The 20630-nt window shown below is 46.1% G+C and overlaps 3 protein-coding genes across 3 annotated transcripts; all 3 read left to right on the top strand.

Moving 5' to 3' along the window:
- Positions 1 to 232: 232 nt before the first annotated feature.
- Positions 233 to 3269, top strand: LOC116996881 (fatty acid-binding protein, liver-like). The gene is made up of 4 exons (XM_033060907.1): positions 233 to 369; positions 1379 to 1551; positions 2564 to 2656; positions 3201 to 3269. Exons 1-4 carry the CDS (start codon positions 303 to 305, stop codon positions 3249 to 3251), a joined length of 384 nt encoding a protein of 127 aa, XP_032916798.1. The 5' UTR covers positions 233 to 302; the 3' UTR covers positions 3252 to 3269.
- A 4187-nt stretch (positions 3270 to 7456) lies between these two features.
- Positions 7457 to 10987, top strand: LOC116997010 (fatty acid-binding protein, liver-like). The gene is made up of 4 exons (XM_033061194.1): positions 7457 to 7537; positions 8551 to 8723; positions 9738 to 9830; positions 10907 to 10987. Exons 1-4 carry the CDS (start codon positions 7471 to 7473, stop codon positions 10955 to 10957), a joined length of 384 nt encoding a protein of 127 aa, XP_032917085.1. The 5' UTR covers positions 7457 to 7470; the 3' UTR covers positions 10958 to 10987.
- A 5341-nt stretch (positions 10988 to 16328) lies between these two features.
- Positions 16329 to 19746, top strand: LOC116996855 (fatty acid-binding protein, liver-like). Its single transcript, XM_033060877.1, has 4 exons — positions 16329 to 16437; positions 17446 to 17618; positions 18614 to 18706; positions 19696 to 19746. The coding sequence occupies exons 1-4, from the start codon at positions 16371 to 16373 to the stop codon at positions 19744 to 19746; spliced, it is 384 nt and encodes a 127-aa protein (XP_032916768.1). The 5' UTR covers positions 16329 to 16370.
- Positions 19747 to 20630: the final 884 nt, after the last annotated feature.

The following is a 20630-nucleotide window of genomic DNA, read 5'->3' as shown; positions in this document are numbered from 1 at the left end:
AGCCTCTTTGCAATATTATTTTTTTTTAATAACTTGTTTATGGATGCCACATTGTGACATTCATAAAATGTATTTTATGGGGTTTTCCCTGCCCCCACGTTGTAAATTGTGTTCTGCAAAATGTAGAACAATTTATCACTGACCATTGCCCAGTTTTATGTTAATGTTTGAACATGCCCATAAACCAATTACATCATCTTACCTCTGGCCAACTTTTAAGGCAGAAGGATGATATAAAACCCAGCTCTGCTTACCTGCAAGGCACCTTCTCTTGTGTTAGGAGCACAGAGAGCATTTCCACAATGAGCTTCTCTGGAAAATACCAGCTCCAGTCCCAGGAAAACTTTGAGCCCTTTATGAGAGCCCTTGGTAAGTGCCTGCATGAGCTATGTGCTGCTTTGTCTCCTCAGATCCCACTAATTTTTGGGAGTAAACTGTGCTGATGTGCTGATGATATGGACTGACACATCTCGGAGATTTCCTATTTCTGTTTGTCATCTTGTAATTATTGGGATTTTAAATGTATTTGTGTGGAGATGTGTTCTCAAAATAGAAGAGAATGCATCTCTCTGGAGCTGAGGGTGGGTGAAGTTTTATGGCTCGCAGGAAGTCAGTCCTGGCAGGTTCTGCAGCCACTGGCCAGTGTGGCTGAGTGCTGCTCACATGTGATAAACCAGAAGGACCTTGGTGACTTAGGGGAACTGCAGATCTGCTCCATCAGGCTGTGAAATTGGAGGGCAAGCAGGACATTGCACAGACACTGTGCTGTGATGCTGCAAAGCCTCACACCCCACCGTTCACCAGACAAATAGCTGGTGTTGTTTAAATGCTAAATGATGAATGTGTCTGATAGATTTGCACTTGTGTTTGTGACAGGGAATGTGGTCCTGCAGGGATCCAGGGGCTTTGCTCTATTTCTGCACAGTTATGTGCCAGAAGGGCTCTACCTGTCAGATCACCTTCAGGCTTTGGCAGAAGACTTCATGAGCTGGTTCTGTGGAACCCTGAATATCTTTTGAAAAACACTTTGTTCCTTTGTTCTGTCTTGATTTAGCCCGTTTTTCCTTGCCTGCCAGTGAAGGAAGGAAAACAGGAATTGCTCTTAGAGAGGGAGGTGATGTTTGTGCCCCCAGTCAGGTCAGCAAGACATGGGACATATCCCACAAAAATTCAGGATGACAGTATTAATCTTCCTCCCCAGCAGACTCAGGGACATATGGCTCTTGGGGAAGTATCATCATTGTAAGGGTTTTCCACACTGGAACAGAAATTTTCCCAACTGTAGGTCCCCAAATCCTGCTACATTGATTTGTTTAGCAGTAGCAATCTGCCCACAGATGGCTCCACCGTTCACTCAATGTCTCTTGTTCCTGGGCAGGGCTCCCTGAGGAGGAGATCCAGAAGGGCAAGGACATCAAGAGCATCACAGAAATTGTGCAGGATGGGAAAAAGTTCAAGATTACTGTAACTGCTGGCTCCAAAGTGTTGAAAAACGAGTTCACCATTGGGGAGGAGAGTGAGATGGAGCTGATGAATGGACAGAAAGCAAAGGTGAGTGAGCAACTTCTCCTCTGCCAGGGCTGTGGGGGCTCAGGGACATTAAATTTCCTTTCCAGCCGTTCCCTCTGTATATGAGCAAAGGGACTGACCATACCCCAGGAATTAATTAATGTACTGCACTTCCAGCAGAAGACGCCTTAAATTTCAGAATCCATTTTAATGGTCACTTTGGAAAATGCTAGAAGCTGTTGTTTTAATATCCCATTTGGATAAATAGGATAAAGATGCTTTGGTATAATTTTTTGACACTAACACTTCTGAAGGATTTGTGGAGGAAAAGGATTGACTTTGTGACATGTTGCAACAGAAAAACATAGCTCTGCCTTAATTTTGTTGACTAAATCATAGTGCAGGAAAATCAGATAATGAATCATAAACCAATAAATCTCTCCTTTTAAGTCACTGTAGCTGTTAGCTTCTCTGTTAGACTTTCCCGCTGCTTCAGGGTACACTGGTTGAGATGATTTGGCAAGGAGAGGAGTTACCACCCTTGAACCTGGGTCAGCTCCCATTCCTCGACATCAGTTTCCAATGGTTCAAGTCAACACCACTGGTGATACTGCCTCTCATCTCTGCCTCAGGAGGAGATGGACTTGCAGGGACTTCTGAAAGCAGGAGGGATGATCACCAAAGAAATGCCCTGTGAATGAGGCTCTGAGAGCTGTACCCGCTGTGTCAGGATCACTGCACTCCCTTTGGCATAAACCATGAGGAAACAGCTATTAGAGTTTTAGCCTCTGTACATCAGCAACTCAAGGGCAAATGAACACATCTTCTAGCTGGGCAAGGCAGCTAAAGGGAAATGGGCTTTGCTGTCTTATTTATTTGATTAATTTCATTGATCAGTGACAGCTGCCCTGGGGGTGCTGCTGCTGTCTGTAGCCTTTTGAGATGTGCAGCTCAGGTGGCTCTGCTGTCCCCTCCTGCCACAGCAGGGCAAGGACAAAATGCAGGGGTCCAGGTGGTCTCCAGCAATAACACGAATGCTTCTGTCTTCTACCAGGTTGTTGTGCAGATGGAGGGCAACAACAAACTGATTGGAGAGACGAAAGGGATGAAATCTGTCACAGAGCTCAATGGAGACATCATCACTCACGTAAGTGTGGAAGGGCAGTGCTGGAATAACAGAGCTGCCCCAGGGGCCTGGCCCTAGGAAGCTACAGAGGAACGGGGAGGAGCTGGGGCAGAGCACGTGCCTGCACACAGGCTCTGCAGCCTGGAACAGGAGGCACTTTCAGTTCAGTACATTATCATCCAGAAAGTAGTTTTTCAGACCTCGTTTTAGGTACAGATGATCAAAGTTTCAGGTAGTGAGGGCGTGTTCTCACTCACACAGAGGAACAGGTATGTGCCAGAGCTTCGCTCTCTTAGAGAAGAAAGGTGAGGCAAACTGATCCCAGCTGAGCGATGCCACCTTATCCCTACCTGCTTTGGGGGATTCATGAAGAGATGCGAAGCTTTAAAAGTTCAGTTCATAAGAGATAGACTGGGGATCAGTCCTGTTCTGATTTACAAGACCAGATCCTAAGTACAGTTTGGAGCTAAATACCATGGTGATCCTCATGTGTGCCTTCCAACTTGAGATATTCAACAATTCTACAAATTCATAAAAAGCTAACACTTCTTCATTTCTTTTTCAGACAATGACCATGGGTGACCTCAGCTTGAAGAGAGTCAGCAAGAGAATCTAGAAATCTTGAATATGCCAATAGTTTACTGTGTAAAATGTGTGTATTAAAATAAAATTTTTATTGAAACCTTTTCATTGTCATCAACTTCATCACTGCTATTGCAAATAGACACAAGCCTCCAAAACTCATGGAAGCAATGGTAGAACTGGGTAACAAACTGAGCTGAGGGTGTGCTGATGTTGGGGAATGGAGCTGAGGCAGAGCATAGGCTCAGAGCCAGTGGGTGACACATGCTGATGAGTATCCTTCCAGCCCTTTCCTGGGGACCAGGGGAGTCCTGGGCATTATGCCAAAGCTTCTGAGCCCCCTGCCCGGGTCTCGAGCCATCCAAGGAAATCAGGGGAATGTCCTGGATTCCCACAGGAGAATAGGGTTGCTCAGTCCCACAGTTCCACCCTTTACACCCCAGGATTCATCATCTGCAGGCATTCCTGGTGCTGCATTCTAGCAGAGGATCAGAAGGGATTCTAGGATACACTATTCTATTTTTACACCTGTCTCTACATTTCTTCAACCCTTTGTTCAGGAGCACAAAGATGTGCCATATATCCACTATTTTCTTCCTAAAATGTGAAGGGAAACAGAAATGGAGGCACTGTGTCTCATCCTTTGCTACACATATGGAAACAGCCAAGTTGGATTTAGGAAGTAGATATTAATTTTTCTGAAGATATAGAATTGCACCAATAAAGGTTATAGCTCTGCTATATGGGGACTAAGACACCAATAATGGATTTCATCTGGTGTCCTATAATTTTTGGAGTGTAATAGCAGAGAATTCTATAAAGCTAACAGGTCACATGAAGTGAATTAGGGGCTAAGGAAATTATAGATCCCCTGCTGAAGTCTGGGGAGTCACTGGTGGGATAGATAAGAGGAGCAAGGTGATAGAGGAGACATGCATGGAGACATTCCTAGACCTCCACAATGCTGCCAGGGACCCTCCCCTGGGCTACAGGAAAGTGCCTCTCCCCACACACTGCTTTGGCTGTGAAGTTGTTTTTGTAGGTCAGAATTTAGGAGTTTCAGTTGGAATTGGAACAGCCTTTTTTCTGTATTAGCCTTAAACATCAAAATCTGGGCATAATGTCCAGCTCAACAACAAGGAGTGCAGGTAGGAGGTGCTTGCCAGACACTGAGTGAAAGTGAGAGTTGAGCTCAGGAATCTCAGGGAAGGGTTGAGGAGATGTCATGAAAAGATACATCTGCCCCACTGAAGCTACAGAGGTGACAGAGCCAAAGTTCTTGATTATGGAGATGTTATAACGTGAGGCACCAACCACAAATTGGGAGGTTTGGATTGAGCACCGCGCGTCTTGGCGACCCAGGATGAGCGCCCAGGGATACACAGGAGGTGTGGATTAAAATTTTGCCAAAACCAAGGCTGATCCACTGGTGATATTCTTGCCTAAGAAGTTCTGCATGCCCCTATCTCCAATTCAGGTGCAAAAAGCAGAAATAAGATAATTCAGTCTTTTTTTTCTGACAAACTTCTAAGACCCTCTGCTTTATTTTCAAAGCAACTTAAAGACAGAAGTACCTGCTGGCTTCCCTCAAGATGTAGCTTCCTCAGCAATTTTTGAAAATTATGCATGTCTTTTCTCTTTATACAAACCAGATTCAGGTTTTAGTGTATGGATTTACTTTAATCAAATTATCAATTGTCATGGCAAATCAGGCACATTTTCTTGGCCCTGGCAAGTTACAATGATATCATATTTTAAAAGATGCTGTATTTTGTTGGTTAGATGTACAACTAGTCTGAACTTTGCTTTTGAGATTAAGTTTATCTCACCTGCATTTGCTCAGTAGGCCTGGTTTGATAATAATTACAGTAATTTAACAACTATAAGGCTCATCTGTTTGACTAAAATTTTGATGGAAATCCTGGAAGTGCGCCTTATAATCCAGTGCGCCTTATATATGGACAAAGTGGGGAAATTTGCCAACTTGGAAGAGTGAGCCGCGAGCCACGGCATCACCACGGGAGCCCCGATCCGATCCGTGCCAGTTGTGAGAGCTGTGTGCCACACGCCAGCCGTCGCTGGGGACGGGCGGGAGTGCCGGGGTCCATGCACGGGGATGGTGCCTGGGGCTACATTTAAAGTCTACCCCAATTTGTGAAAAATATTTGCAAATTGAGTACCTGCCAGTAAACTCCGTGATCAAGCGATTCTGTTACTAATTTGTTATTTTGTTGCATGAGGATCACCGCTGCAAAAAAAGTGCGCCTTCTACTCCAGTGAGCCTTATATAGGGGCAAAGTTTGGAAATTTGCCGACACCTGGAAGTGCGCCTTATAATCCGGTGTGCCTTGCGCTCGTGAAATTACAGTACCTTGGCCAAATTTCATTCAGTAAGTGTTTCTCCTTTCTGCCATATGCACTGCATTTCTTTGCTAAAGAAAATTATAGAGTGTTGAGCCCAAAAGAACACAAAGAGGTTTAAGTTCAGTTCATTGATCAAAAATCAGTTGGTCACATTTCCATATTTTCTAACAGAGACCCATAGTCCCCCACTTCAACAACAGCAAATCAGGAGCACAGATATGTTATAGTTATTCACAGTAAGCAGAGGAGCAGAGGATACCTACAGGAAACAGCTTCAGTTCCAAATGGGCTGAATTGTCTCACAAATTATCCATTTCTGTGAATGAAAATATTTCTGCCCAGTTACCAAGAGAGTCCTGGACAATTATATTCCCCTTTCAACAATTAATGAGGGACATCCAGCCCTTAGGAGCTTTATCTCCATGGGCACTGTGGGCCTGGGAACTCTGCACATTTTTCAAGCCTAATTTCGTTTCCCATCACCCAAAGAGAGGGGACCTGAATTGCCTGGAGGAACAGCCAGAGGTCCAGGGCATGAAAACATGGGAGGCACACATGTGCTTCCAGGTGGCCCATGGCCAGAGAATTTGGCTGACAGGAGGCAGGGATCTGCCAGCTCAGGCTGCTGCCAGGACACAGCAAAAGAGGCCAGTCACTGCTGTTCCCGTGAAGAGCACACTGAAAAGGGACATGTCAGCACAGCCCCATGTGACACTGGGCTATTCACCTGAGGCAGGTACAAAAATCAATGCAGTTCCTAACATTGCTGAGGGCATAAAATGGAAAAAAAAACCAAACTAGAAGCTCTCTGGAGAAATTGCTGAGTCAATCCACCCATCAATGAATGCTCTCTGAACCTGCCTGGCTCCCTCCATGGTGCCTCCATGGACGATGTCCCCATGAATTTTCCCCCTTCCCAGCCAAGGACAGAGATGCAAGCTGACGTTGTGAGGGAGGAGGAATTCATTGAGGCAAGAAGCCAAGCCTGGCAGTCCAGATCCAGAGGATGGATGCTCAGATGCCATGAGCAATCTGGGACAGGGCTGGAAGAGGAGCCCAGCTCTGAGTCCTGCTTTGGAGGGAGGAATCAGGCTCAGTTTGGAGCTGCTGCTGATCCTTCAGCCAATGTGGCACTTGGGAGAATTGCAGCTCCAAGAGCTGGAATGCTCAGTCACACGAGTGACTATGGGGAAGGGAGATGAAAGCAGTTTGGTAGATCACTAATGGCAGCAGCTCTCTATCCACACAGGACCACAGAGGTGGAGCCTGATTCACACTGCAGTCTTCAGGTGGGCCAGTGCAAGGCCAGGAATTAATTTGGAGTATTTTTCTTAGAGGAGAGTGATGTGTTCGTGCTGCTGCTCCATCTGGATTACAACAAAGCTCACCAGCACAGGTCTGTGAGTCAGTCAGTCCCTGCCAGTGTGCAGCCACTATTTCTGCTAGTGCTGAACACCCACCAGTGAGCAGAAACCCCCCAGTTCCAGCTCCAGGGGACACACAGTCACCACATTCTCCTCCTGCAGTTATGTGCTTCCAGTCAACAAACTCATTAAATGATTTGGTTCCTTCCTCTGATAATGAGCCTCTTTGCACTATAAGTATTATTCTTTAAATAACTTGTTTATGAATGCCACGTTGTGACATCCATAAAATGCATTTTATGGGGTTTTCCCTGCCCCCACGTTGTAAATTGTGTTCTGCAAAATGTAGAACAATTTATCACTGACCATTGCCCAGTTTTATGTTAATGTTTGAACATGCCCATAAACCAATTACATCATCTTACCTCTGGTCAACTTTTAAGGCAGAAGGATGATATAAAACCCAGCTCTGCTTCCCAGTAAGGCGCCTTCTCTTGTGTTAGGAGCACAGAGACCATTTCCACAATGAGCTTCTCTGGAAAGTACCAGCTCCAGTCCCAGGAAAACTTTGAGCCCTTTATGAGAGCCCTTGGTAAGTGCCTGCATGTGCTATGTGCTGCTTTGTCTCCTCAGATCCCACTAATTTTTGGGAGCCAACTGTGCTGATGTGCTCATGATGTAGATTGAGACATCTCTGAGATTTCCTATTTCTGTCTGTCACCATGTAATTATTGGGATTCTAAATGTATTTGTGCAGACATGTGTTCTCAAAATAGAAGAGAATGCATCTGCCTCTGAAGCTGAGGGTGGGTGAAGTTTTATGGCTCGCAGGAAGTCAGTCCTGGCAGGTTCTGCAGCCACTGGCCAGTGTGGCTGAGTGCTGCTCACATGTGATAAACCAGAAGGACCTTGGTGGCTTAGGGGAACTGCAGATCTGCTCCATCAGGCTGTGAAATTGGAGGGCAAGCAGGACATTGCACAGACACTGTGCTGAGATGCTGCAAAGCCTCACACCCCACCGTTCACCAGAGAAATAGCTGGTGTTGTTTAAATGCTAAATGATGAATGTGCCTGATACATTTGCACTTGTGTTTGTGACAGGGAATGTGGTCCTGCAGGGATCCAGGGGCTTTGCTCTATTTCTGCACAGTTATGTGCCAGAAGGGCTCTACCTGTCAGATCACCTTCAGGCTTTGGCAAAAAACTTCATTAGTTGGTTCTGGGGAACCCTGAATCTCTTTTGAAAAACACTTTGTTCCTTTGTTCTGTCTTGATTTAGCCTGTTTTTCCTTGCCTGTCAGTGAAGGAAGGAAAACAGGAATTGCTCTTAGACAGGGAGGTGATGTTTGTGCCCCCAGTCAGGTCAGCGAGACATGGGACATATCCAGTTCCCACAAAAAATTCAGGATGACAGTATTAATCTTCCTCCCCAGCAGACTCAGGGACATATGGCTCTTGGGGAAGTATCATCATTGTAAGGTTGTTCTGGAACAGAAATTCTCCCAACTGTAGGTCCCCAAATCCTGCTACATGGATTTGTTTAGCAGTAGCAATCTGCCCACAGATGGCTCCACCGTTCACACAATGTCTCTTGTTCCTGGGCAGGGCTCCCTGAGGAGGAGATCCAGAAGGGCAAGGACCTCAAGAGTGTCTCAGAAATTGTGCAGGATGGGAAAAAGTTCAAGTTTACTATAACTACTGGCTCCAAAGTGGTGAAAAATGAGTTCACCATTGGGGAGGAAAGTGAGATACAGCTGTTGAATGGAGAGAAAGCAAAGGTGAGTGAGCAGTCTCTCCTCTGCCAGGGCTGTGGGGGCTCAGGGACATTAAATTTCCTTTCCAGCCATTCCCTCTGTATATGAGCAAAGGGACTGACCATACCACAGGAATTAATTAATGTACCGCACTTCCAGCAGAAGACGCCTTAAATTTCAGAATCTATTTTAATGGTCACTTTGGAAAACACTAGAAGCTGTTGTTCTAATATCCCATTTGGATAAATAGGATAAAGATGCTTTGGTATAATTTTTGGACAGGAAAACTTCTGAACGATTTGAGGAGGAAAAGGATTGACTTTGTGTCATGTTGCAACAGAAAAACATAGCTCTGCCTTAATTTTGTTGACTCAAAGGTAGTGCAGGAAAATCAGATAATGAATCATAAACCAATAAATCCCTCCCAGTAGCTGTTAGCTTCTCGGCTAGACTTTTCCCCACTGCTTCAGGGTACCCTGAGTGAGATGATTTGGCAAGGAGAGGAGTTACCACCCTTGAACCTGGGTCAGCTCCCATTCCTCGACATCAGTTTCCAATGGTTCAAGGCAACACCACTGGTGAATACTGCCTCTCATCTCTGCCTCAGGAGGAGATGGACTTGCAGGGACTTCTGAAAGCAGGAGGGATGATCACCAAAGAAATGCCCTGTGAATGAGGCTCTGAGAGCTGTACCAGCTGTGTCATGATTTACAGGATCACTGCACTCCCTTTGGCATAAACCATGGGGAAACAGCTATTAGAGTTTTAGCCTCTGTACATCAGCAACTCAAGAGCAAATGAACACATCTTCTAGCTGGGTAAGGCAGCTAAAGAGAAATGGGCTTTGCTGTCTTATTTATTTGATTAAGTTCATTGATCAGTGACAGCTGCCCTGGGGGTGCTGCTGCTGTCTGTAACCTTTGGAGATGTGCAGCTCAGGTGGCTCTGCTGTCCCCTCCTGCCACGGCAGGGCAAGGACAAAATGCAGAGGTCCAGGTGGTCTCCAGCAATAACACGAATGCTTCTGTCTTCCACCAGGTTGTTGTGCAGATGGAGGGCAACAACAAACTGGTCACAGAGGTAAAAGGGATGAAATCTGTCACAGAGCTCAATGGAGACACCATCACCCACGTAAGTGTGGAAGGGCAATGCTGGAATAACAGAGCTGCCTCAGGGGCCTGGCCCTAGGAAGCTACAGAGGCAGGGGAGGAGCTGGGGCAGAGCACGTGCCTGCACACAGGCTCTGCAACCTGGAACTGGAGGCACTTTCAGTTCAGTAGATTATCATCCAGAAAGTACAGTAATTTCACGACTATAAAGCACCCTGTATTGTAGCTGCACTTCCAGGTGTCGGCAAATTTATGAACTTTGCCCATATATAAGGCGCACCGGACTGTATGGCTCACCCTTTTTTTCAGTGAGGATCCACACAAAACAAAGTAACAAATTAGTAACGGAATTGCACAATCACGGGGTTCTGACAGGTGCACAATTTGCAAACATTTTTCACAGATTTGCGTAGCCTTTAAATGCAGCCCCCGGTGCCCTCCCTGTGCCGCGGACCTCGGCACTCCCGCCTGCCCGCGGCGCCGGCTGCTTCATCTGTCGGGGCGGGAGCGGCTCGTCTCAAGGCTTAGCTCGCGCCATGTCTTGCAGCTCAGCCCCCCTGCCCGCTGCGTCACGCAGCTCGGCTCACAGCTCGCACTTCTGGGTTGGCAAATTTCGAAACTTTGGCCATATGCAAGTTGCAACAGATTGTAAGGCGCACTTCTGGGTTTCGATCAAAATTTCAGTCAAAAGAGTGTGTAGTAGTAGTCGTGAAATTAATGTACTTTTTTAAACACCAGTCTAGGCACCGATAATCAAAGTTTCAGGTAGTGAGGTCGTGTTCTCACCCACACAGAGGAACAGGTATGTGCCAGAGCTTCACTCTCTTAGAGAAGAAAGGTGAGGCAAACTGATCCCAGCTGAGCGATGCCACCTTATCCCTACATGCTTTGGGGGATTCATGAAGAGATGCAAAGCTTTGAAAGTTCAGTTCATAAGAGGCAGACTGGGGATCAGTCCTGTTCTGATTTACAAGACCGGATCCTAAGTACAGTCTGGTGCTAAATACCATGGTGATCCTCATGTGTGCCTTCCAACATGACATATTCAACAATTCTACGAATTCAAAAAAAGCTAACACTTCTTCATTTCTTTTTCAGACAATGACCATGGGTGACCTCACCATGAAGAGAGTCAGCAAGAGAATCTAGAAATCTTGAACATGCCAATAGTTTACTGTGTAAAATGTGTCTATTAAAATTATTTTTTATTGAAGGCTTTTCATTGTCATCAACCTCTTCACTGCTATTGTAAATAGACACAAACCTCCAAAGCTCATGGAAGCAATGGTAGAAACTGGGCAACAAACTGAGCTGAGGGTGTGCTGATGTTGGGGAATGGAGCTGAGGCAAGACACAGGCTCAGAGCCAGTGAGTGACACATGCTGATGAGTGTCCTTCCAGCCCTTTCCTGGGGACAGGTGCCAGCACCCTGCTGGGCATGCCCCAGTGGGTCCTGCACCCATGGCTGATCTGGGCTGGGGAGCACTGGGCAGGAAAAGGGCTCTGTTCCCTTTCCTTACTGACATGGCCAAAGTGATCAGAGTCTCCAGCTGTGCCAAGAATTCGGGGTGCTTTAGGTGGAGTCAAGGAAGCACCAATGATCCTGTTTGGAAAGCTGCCTTGGCAAAGAAACCAGCATGGGCTACCAGCTGCTGTCTTCATCCTCACACCTCTGCAGTAGGATCTGGCCCCAGAGGCTCTGGCCACCCCATCCCCATCTCCTCCCCACCAGCAGGAGGGTCGCAACTGCCCCCAGGTTTCCACTGTGTGTGTTTCACCCCAAGCTGCACCTGATAAATCGGGTTGAACTGGAATTAAACACTTCTTCCAGGGTGAAACACAGGTTTTCTCTCCTGGCAGGAAATCAATTGGTTGTTCACAGTGTAGACAGAGGGAGAACCAAACTCATCTCCCGTGCTCCTGCTTGGCACTTCAGGTCCAATGGAGATGGGGTTTTGTGCTGCACACAGGAAAGGAAACTCTTCCCTCTTATCTGCCTTTTCCAAGGGTGGTGCCAGGACCCCTCTCTGCCCAGGAAAGGTTTTCCATATTGATCCTCATGCCAAGAACTGAACCAATATGGATTTTCACACGGGGCAGCAGAGGCACCTCACAGATAAATGGAAGGGCTTGGCTAAACAGTGCCTAAAAAGCAGATGTTGGGCTTTAGTCAACACAGATCTGTTGACATATCAGCAAAATCACTGAGAAATGTCTTAAGAGAAAAAGACCTTTTTTTTTGTTGTTGTTTTGTTTTTCTTGTTTTTGTGCTGAGAAGCAGATAGGGGATTCATGAATAAACCTTTTCCTCTCCTGGCTGCCGCTGAAAGTCTGCAGGAAATCAGTTGGATTTTGAGACATATGGGCAGAGAACAAATACATCACTTTAATCTAGAAATCTATTTTAAAAACTTACTTTTCTACCTTATAACAATCTAACTTATGCTCTACTTCTGTTTTGTGGCTTGCAACTCCTCATGCAAGGATGGCAGTTTTTCCCAAGGGCAGAAATCGAAACCACAGGGGTCCTGGGCATTATGCCAAAGCTTCTGAGCCCCCTGCCCGAGTCTCGAGCCATCCAAGGAAGCCTGGGGAATGTCCTGGATTCCCACAGGAGAAGAGGGTTGCTCAGTTCCACAGTTGCATCCCTTACACCCCAGGATTCATCATCTGCAGTCATTCCTAGTGCTGCATTCTAGCAGAGGATCAGAAGGGATTCTAGGATACACTATTCTATTTTTACACCTGTCTGTACATTTATTCAACCCTTTGTTTAGGAGCATAAAAATGTGCCGTAGATCCACTATTTTCTTCTTAAAATGTGAAGGGAAACAGAAATGGAGGCACTGTGTCTCATCCTTTGCTACACATACGGAAACAGTCAAGTTGGATTTAGGGAATAGATATTAATTTTTCTGAAGATATAGAATTGCACCAATAAAGGTTATAGCTCTGCTATATGGGGACTAAGACATGAATAAAGGATTTCATCTGGTGTCCTATAATTTTTGGAGGATAATAGTAGAGAATGCTATAAAGCTAACAGGTCGCATGAAGTGAATTAGGGGCGAAGGAAATGAGAGATCCCCAGCTGAAGTCTGGGGAGTCACTGGTGAGATAGATAAGAGAAGCAAGGTGATAGAGGAGACATGCATGGAGACATTCCTAGACCTCCACAATGCTGCCAGGGACCCTCCCCTGGGCTACAGGAAAGTGCCTCTCCCCATACACTGCTTTGGCTGTGAAGTTGTTTTTGTAGTTCAGAATTTAAAGAGTTTCAGTTGGAACTGGAACAGCCTTTTTTCTGTATTAGTCTTAAACATCAAAATCTGGACATAATGTCCAGCTCAACAAGAAGGAGTGCAGGTAGGAGGGTGTTTCCTAGACATTGATTGAAAGTGAGAGTTGAGCTCAGGAATCCCAGGGAAGGGTTGAAGAGATGTCATAAAAAGATACATCTGCTCCACTGAAGCTACAGAGGTGACAGAGCCAAACTTCTTGATTATGGAGATGTTATAACGTGAGGCACCAACCACAAATTGGGAGGTTTGGATTGAGCACCGTGCGTCTTGGAGACCCAGGATGAGTGCCCAGGGAGACACAGGAGGTGTGGATTAAAATTTTGCCAAAACCAAGGCTGATCCACTGGTGATATTCTTGCCTAAGAAGTTCTGCATGCCCCTATCTCTAATTCAGGTGCAAAAAGCAGAAATAAGATACTTCAGTCTTTTTTTTCTGACAAACTTCTAAGACCCTCTGCTTTATTTTCAAAGCAACTGAAAGACAGAAATATCTACTGCCTTCCTTCAAGATGTAGCTTCCTCAGTAATTTTTGAAAATGATGCATGCCTTTTCTCTTTTAACAAACCAGATTCAGGTTTTAGGGTATGAAGTTAGTTTAATCAAATTAATAATTGTCATGGCAAATCAGACACATTTTCTTGGCCCTGGAAAGTTACAATGATATCATATTTTAAAAGATGCTGTATTCTGTTGGTTAGATGTACAACTAGTCTGAACTTTGCTTTTGAGATTAAGTTTATATCTCACCTGGCATTTCCTCAGCAGGCCTGGCTTGATAATAATTACAGTAATTTAACAACTATAAGGCTCATCTGTTTGACTAAAATTTTGATGGAAACCCTGGAAGTGCGCCTTATAATCCAGTGCGCCTTATATATGGACAATGTGGGGAAATTTGCCAACTTGGAAGTGCAAGTCACGAGCCGCGGCTGCACTGCGGGAGCCCTGAGCCACAAGCCGCTGCCACCCCAAGCCAACATGGAAGTGCAAGCCGTGAGCCATGGCCACAGCAGGGGAGCCTTGAGAAGAGTCGCGTCAGCTGCGAGAGCCGTGCGCCCCACGCCAGTCGGTGCCGGGGCCGGGCGGGAGTGCCTGGGTCCGTGCACGGGGATGGCACATGGGGCTGCATTTAATGGCTACGCTAATCTGGGAAAAATATTTGCAAATTGAGCACCTGCCAGTAAATCCCACGATTGCACGATTTCGTTACTAATTAGTTACTTTGTTACATGCGGATACTCGCTGGAAAAAAAAAGAGTGTGCCTTATAGTCCGATGGGCCTTATATATGGATGAAGTTCAGAAATTTGCCGACACCCGGAAGTGCGCCTTAAAATCCGGTGTGTCTTATGCTCGTTAAATTACTGTACCTTGGCCAAATTTCTTTCACTGAGTGTTTCTCCTTTCTTTCATATGAACTGCATTTCTTTGCTGAAGAAAATAATAGATCATTGAGCCCAAAAGAACACAAAGAGGTTTTAGATCTGTTCATTGATCCAAAATCAATTGGTCACATTTCCATATTTTCTAACAGTGATCCATAGTCCCCAATTCAACAACAGCAAACCAGGAGCACAGATATGTTATAGCTATTCACAGTAAGCAGAGGAGCAGAGGATACCTACAGGAAACAGCTTCAGTTCCAAATGGGCTGAATTCTCTCACAAATTATCCATTTCTCTGAATGAAAATATTTCTGCCCAGTTACCAACAGAGACCTGGAAAATTGTATTGCCCTTTCAACTATTAATGAGGGACATCCAGCCCTTAGGAGCTTTATCTCCATGGGCACTGTGGGTCTGGGAAATCTGCACATTTTTCAAGCTCATTTCTTTTCCCATCACGCAAAGAGAGGGGACCTGAATTTCCTGGAAGAACAGCCAGAGGTCCAGGGCATGAAAACATGGGAGGCACACATGTGTTTCCAGGTGGCCCATGGCCAGAGAATTTGGTTGACAGGAAGCAGGGATCTGCCAGCTCAGGCTGCTGCCAGGACACAGCAAAAGAGGCCAGTCACTGCTGTTTCCATGAAGAGCACACTGAAAAGGGACATGTCAGCACAGCCCCATGTGACACTGAGCTATTCACCTGAGACAGGCACAAAAATCAATGCAGTTCCTAACATTGCTGAGGGGATAAAATGGAAAAAAAAAACAACCCAGAAGCTCTTTGGAGAAATTGCTGAGTCAATCCACCCACCCCTCAATGCTCTCTGAACCTGCCTGGCTCCTTCCATGGTGCCTCCATGCACAATTGTCCCTATGGATTTTCCCTCTTCCCAGCCAAGGACAAAGATGCAAGCTGACTTTGTGAGGGTGGAGGAATTCATTGAGGCAAGAAGCCAAGCCTGGCAGTCCAGATCCAGAGGATGGATGCTCAGATGCCATGAAGCAATCTTGGACAGGGCTGGAAGAGGAGCCCAGCTCTGAGTCCTGCTTTGGAGGGAGGAATCAGGCTCAGTTTGGAGGCTGCTGCTGACCCTTCTGCCAATGTGGCACTTGGGAGAATTGCAGCTCCAAGAGCTGGAATACTCAGTCACACGAGTGACTGTGGCTCCTATGGGGAAAGGAGATGAAAGCAGTTTGGTAGATCACTAATGGCAGCAGCTCTCTACCCACACAGGACCACAGAGGTGGAGCCTGATTCACACTGCAGTCTTCAGGTGGGCCAGTGCAAGGCCAGGAATTAATGTGGAGTATTTTTCTTAGAGGACAGCGATGGATTTGTGCTGCTGCTCCCTCTGGGTTACACCAAAGCTCACCAGCACAGGTCAGTGAGTCAGTCAGTCCCTGACAGTGTGCAGCCACTATTCTGCTAGAGCTGAACACCCACCAGTGAGCAAAAACCCTCCAGTGCCAGCTCCAGGGGACACACAGGCACCACATTCTCCTCCTCCAGTTATGTGCTCCCAGACAGCAAAGTCATTAAATGATTTGGCTCCTTCCTCTGATAATGAGCCTCTTTGCACTATTAGTATGTTTTTTAAATAACTTGTTTATGAATGCCACGTTGTGACAACCATAAAATGCATTTTATGGGATTTTCCCTGCCCCCACATTGTAAATTGTGTTCTGTAAAATGTAGAACAATTTATCACTGACCATTGCCCAGTTTTATGTTAATGTTTGAACATGCCCATAAACCAATTACATGATCTTACCTCTGGTCAACTTTTAAGGCAGAAGGATGATATAAAACCCAGCTCTGCTTACCAGCAAGGCACCTTCTCTTGTGTTAGGAGCACAGAGAACATTTCCACCATGAGCTTCTCTGGAAAATACCAGCTCCAGTCCCAGGAAAACTTTGAGCCCTTTATGAGAGCCCTTGGTAAGTGCCTGCATGTGCTATGTGCTGCTTTGTCTCCTCAGATCCCACTAATTTTGGGAGTAAACTGTGCTGATGTGCTGATGATATGGACTGAGACATCTCTGAGATTTCTGCCTGTCATCGTGTAATTATTGGGATTTTAAATGTATTTGTGTGGACATGTGTTCTCAAAATAGAAGAGAATGCATCTCTCTAGAGCTGAGGGTGGGTGAAGTTTTATGGCTCACAGGAAGTCAGTCCTGGCAGGTTCTGCAGCCACTGGCCAGTGTGGCTGAGTGCTGCACACGTGTGATAAACCAGAGGGCCCTTGGTGACTTAGGGGATCTGCAGATCTGCTCCATCAGGCTGTGAAATTGGAGGGCAAGCAGGACATTGCACAGACACTGTGCTGTGATGCTGCAAAGCCTCACACCCCACTGTTCACCAGAGAAATAGCTGGTGTTGTTTAAATGCTAAATGATGAATGTGTGTGATAGATTTGCACTTGTGTTTGTGACAGGGAATGTGGTCCTGCAGGGATCCAGGGCCTTTGCTCTATTTCTGCACAGTTATGTGCCAGAAGGGCTCTACCTGTCAGATCACCTTCAGGCTTTGGCAGAAGACTTCATGAGCTGGTTCTCTGGATCCCTGAATCTCTTTTGAAAAACACTTTGTTCCTTTGTTCTGTCTTGATTTAGTCCATTTTTCCTTGTCTGTCAGTGAAGGAAGGAAGAAAGGATTTGCTCTTAGACAGGGAGGTGATGTTTGTGCCCCCAGTCAGGTCAGCAAGACATGGGACATATCCAGTTCCCACAAAAAATTCAGGATGACAGTATTAATCTTCCTCCCCAACAGACTCAGGGACATATGGCTCTTGGGGAAGCATCACCATTGTCAGGGTTTTCCACACTGGAACAGAAATTTTCCCAACTGTAGGTCCCCAAATCCTGCTACATTGATTTGTTTAGCAGCAGCAATCTGCCCACAGATGGCTCCACCATTCACTCAATGTCTCTTGTTCCTGGGCAGGGCTCCCTGAGGAGGAGATCCAGAAGGGCAAGGACCTCAAGAGCATCTCAGAAATTGTGCAGGATGGGAAAAAGTTCAAGATTACTATAACTACTGGATCCAAAGTGGTGAAAAACGAGTTCACCATTGGCGAGGAAAGTGAGATACAGCTGCTGAATGGAGAGAAAGCAAAGGTGAGTGAGCAGCCTCTCCTCTGCCAGGGCTATGTGGGGGCTCAGGGACATTAAATTTCCTTTCCAGTCATTCACTCTCTATACTGACCATACCACAAGAATTATTTAATGTACTGCACTTCCAGCAGAAGAACCCTTGCATTTCTGAATCTTTTTTAAGAGTCACTTTGGAAAATGCTAGAAGCTGTTGTTCTAATATCCCATTTGGATAAATAGGATAAAGATGCTTTGGTATAATTTTTTGACACTAACACTTCTGAAGGATTTGAGGAGGAAAAGGATTGACTTTGTGACATGTTGCAACAAAACAACATAGTTCTGCCTTAATTTTGTTGACTAAAACGTAGTGCAGGAAAAGCAGATAATGAATCATAAACCAATAAATCCCTCCCAGTAGCTGTTAGCTTCTCGGCTAGACTTTCCCCCCTGGTTCAGGGTACCCTGAGTGAGATGATTTGGCAAGGAGAGGAGTTACCACCCTTGAACCTGGGTCAGCTCCCATTCCTCGACATCACTTTCCAATGGTTCAAGGCAACACCACTGGTGAATACTGCCTCTCATCTCTGCCTCAGGAGGAGATGGACTTGCAGGGACTTCTGAAAGCAGGAGGGATGATCACCAAAGAAATGCCCTGTGAATGAGGCTCTGAGAGCTGTACCAGCTGTGTCATGATTTACTGCACTCCCTTTGGCATAAACCATGGGGAAACAGCTATTAGAGTTTTAGCCTCTGTACATCAGCAACTCAAGGGCAAATGAACACATCTTCTAGCTGGGCAAGGCAGCTAAAGAGAAATGGGCTTTGCTGTCTTATTTATTTGATTAATTTCATTGATCAGTGACAGCTGCCCTGGGAGTGCTGCTGCTGTCTGTAGCCTTTTGAGATGTGCAGCTCAGGTGGCTCTGCTGTCCCCTCCTGCCACGGCAGGGCAAGGACAAAATGCAGGGGTCCAGGTGGTCTCCAGCAATAACATGAATGCTTCTGTCTTCCACCAGGTTGTTGTGCAGATGGAGGGCAACAACAAACTGATCACAGAGGTGAAAGGGATGAAAGCTGTCACAGAGCTCAATGGAGACACCATCACCTATGTAAGTGTGGAAGGGCAGTGCTGGAATAACAGAGCTGCCTCAGGGGCCTGGCCCTAGGAAGCTACAGAGGCACGGGGAGGAGCTGGGGCAGAGCACGTGCCTGCACACAGGCTCTGCAGCCTGGAACTGGAGGCACTTTCAGTTCAGTAGAGTATGGCGTAGAAAGTACAGTAATTTCATGACTATAACACACCCTGGATTATAAGGTGCACTTCCAGGTGTCGGCAAATTTCTGAACTTTATCTATATATAAGGTGCACCGGACTATAAGGCGCATTTTTTTCAGCAAAGATCCGCACACAACAAAGTAACGAATTAGTAACAGAATCGCCTGATCGCGGGGTTCTGGTAGGTGCTCAATTTGCAAACATTTTTCACAGATTGGCGTAGACTTTGAATGCAGCCCCAGGCACCCTCCCTGTGCCACGGACCTCGGCACTCCCGCCTGCCCGCGGCGCCGGCTGGTGCAGCTCGGCTCGAGGCTCGCAGTTCTGGGTTGGCAAATTTCGAAACTTTGTCCATATTCAAGGTGCATCAGATTAAAAGGTGCACTTCTGGGTTTCGATCAAAATTTCTGTCAAAAGGGTACGCCTTATAGTCATGAAATTATTGTACTTTTTCAAACACCAGTTTAGGTACAGATGACCAAAGTTTCAGGTAACGAGGGCGTGTTCTCACCCACACAGAGGAACAGGTATTTTCCAGCATTTGGCTCTCTTAGAGAAGAAATGTGAGGCAAACTGATCCCAGCTGAGCGATGCCACCTTATCCCTACCTGCTTTGGAGGATTCATAAAGAAATCCAAAGCTTTAAAAATTCGGTTCATAAGAGGTAGACTGGGGATCAGTCCTTTTCTGATTTACAAGACCAGATCCTAAGTACAGTTCGGAGCTAAATACCATGGTGATCCTCATGTGTGCCTTCCAACTTGAGATATTCAACAATTCTAAAATTCATAAAAAGCTAACACTTTTTCATTTCTTTTTCAGACAATGACCATGGGTGACCTCACCTTGAAGAGAGTCAGCAAGAGAATCTAGAAATCTTAAACATGCCAATAGTTTACTGTGTAAAATGTGTCCATTAAAATTATTTTTTATTGAAGTATTTTCATTGTCATCTACCTCTTCACTACTACTATAAATAGACACAAGCTTCCAAAGCTCATGGAAGCAATGGTAGAATTGGGCAAGAAACTGAGCTGAGGGTGTGCTGATGTTGGGGAATGGGGCTGAGGTGGGGCACAGGCTCAGAGCCAGTGAGTGACACATGCTGATGAGTGTCCTTCCAGCCCTTTCCTGGGGACAGGTGCCAGCACCCTGCTGGGCATGCCCCAGTGGGTCCTGCACCCATGGCTGATCTGGGCTGGGGAGCACTGGGCAGGAAAAGGGCTCTGTTCCCTTTCCTTACAGACATGCCAAAGTGATCAGAGTCTCCAGCTGCGCCAAGAATTTGGGGTGCTTTAGGTGGAGTCAAGGAAGCACCAATGATCCTGTTAGGAAAGCTGCCTTGGGAAAGAAACCAGCATGGGCTAACAGCTGCTGTCTTCATCCTCACACCCCATCCCCATCTCCTCCCCACCAGCAGGAGGGTCACAACTGCCCCCAGGTTTCCAGTGTGTGTTTCACCCCAAGCTGCACCTGATAAATTTGAGTTGAACTGGAATTAAACACTTCTTCCAGGGTGAAATACAGGTTTTCTTTCCTGGCAGCTAATCGGTCAGAACAATCCACACAGCCATTGTCATAGCCAAACTATACCAACTGGCTTCTGCATGGCCCCATGTCCACCACTGCAGACATTTTCTGATTTGTAATTAAGGAGGATAATTTATCTCAATGAACTTATCTTGATGGAGGGATTCCAGTTAGTCTCATTTGCAAATGACCCACAGTTTGATGTGTGCCAGCTGCAAAATCATGTC

Source organism: Catharus ustulatus, chromosome 5, assembly GCF_009819885.2.
Source record: "Catharus ustulatus isolate bCatUst1 chromosome 5, bCatUst1.pri.v2, whole genome shotgun sequence".
In the NCBI taxonomy this organism is placed as follows: domain Eukaryota; kingdom Metazoa; phylum Chordata; class Aves; order Passeriformes; family Turdidae; genus Catharus; species Catharus ustulatus.
Note: the sequence above shows the minus strand (reverse complement) of the source record. Positions and strands in the feature narration are given on the sequence as shown.

What these genes read in the sequence shown, in the direction of transcription:
- LOC116996881 (XM_033060907.1), top strand. Translation starts at nt 303, where the DNA reads ATGAGCTTCTCTGGAAAATACCAGCTCCAGTCCCAGGAAAACTTTGAG. An exon ending in GCCCTTTATGAGAGCCCTTG is followed by an intron (nt 370 to 1,378) that starts GTAAGTGCCTGC and finishes GTTCCTGGGCAG; the next exon opens with GGCTCCCTGAGGAGGAGATC. An exon ending in ATGGAGACATCATCACTCAC is followed by an intron (nt 2,657 to 3,200) that starts GTAAGTGTGGAA and finishes TTTCTTTTTCAG; the next exon opens with ACAATGACCATGGGTGACCT.
- LOC116997010 (XM_033061194.1), top strand. Translation starts at nt 7,471, where the DNA reads ATGAGCTTCTCTGGAAAGTACCAGCTCCAGTCCCAGGAAAACTTTGAG. An exon ending in GCCCTTTATGAGAGCCCTTG is followed by an intron (nt 7,538 to 8,550) that starts GTAAGTGCCTGC and finishes GTTCCTGGGCAG; the next exon opens with GGCTCCCTGAGGAGGAGATC. An exon ending in TGAATGGAGAGAAAGCAAAG is followed by an intron (nt 8,724 to 9,737) that starts GTGAGTGAGCAG and finishes GTCTTCCACCAG; the next exon opens with GTTGTTGTGCAGATGGAGGG.
- LOC116996855 (XM_033060877.1), top strand. Translation starts at nt 16,371, where the DNA reads ATGAGCTTCTCTGGAAAATACCAGCTCCAGTCCCAGGAAAACTTTGAG. An exon ending in GCCCTTTATGAGAGCCCTTG is followed by an intron (nt 16,438 to 17,445) that starts GTAAGTGCCTGC and finishes GTTCCTGGGCAG; the next exon opens with GGCTCCCTGAGGAGGAGATC. An exon ending in ATGGAGACACCATCACCTAT is followed by an intron (nt 18,707 to 19,695) that starts GTAAGTGTGGAA and finishes TTTCTTTTTCAG; the next exon opens with ACAATGACCATGGGTGACCT.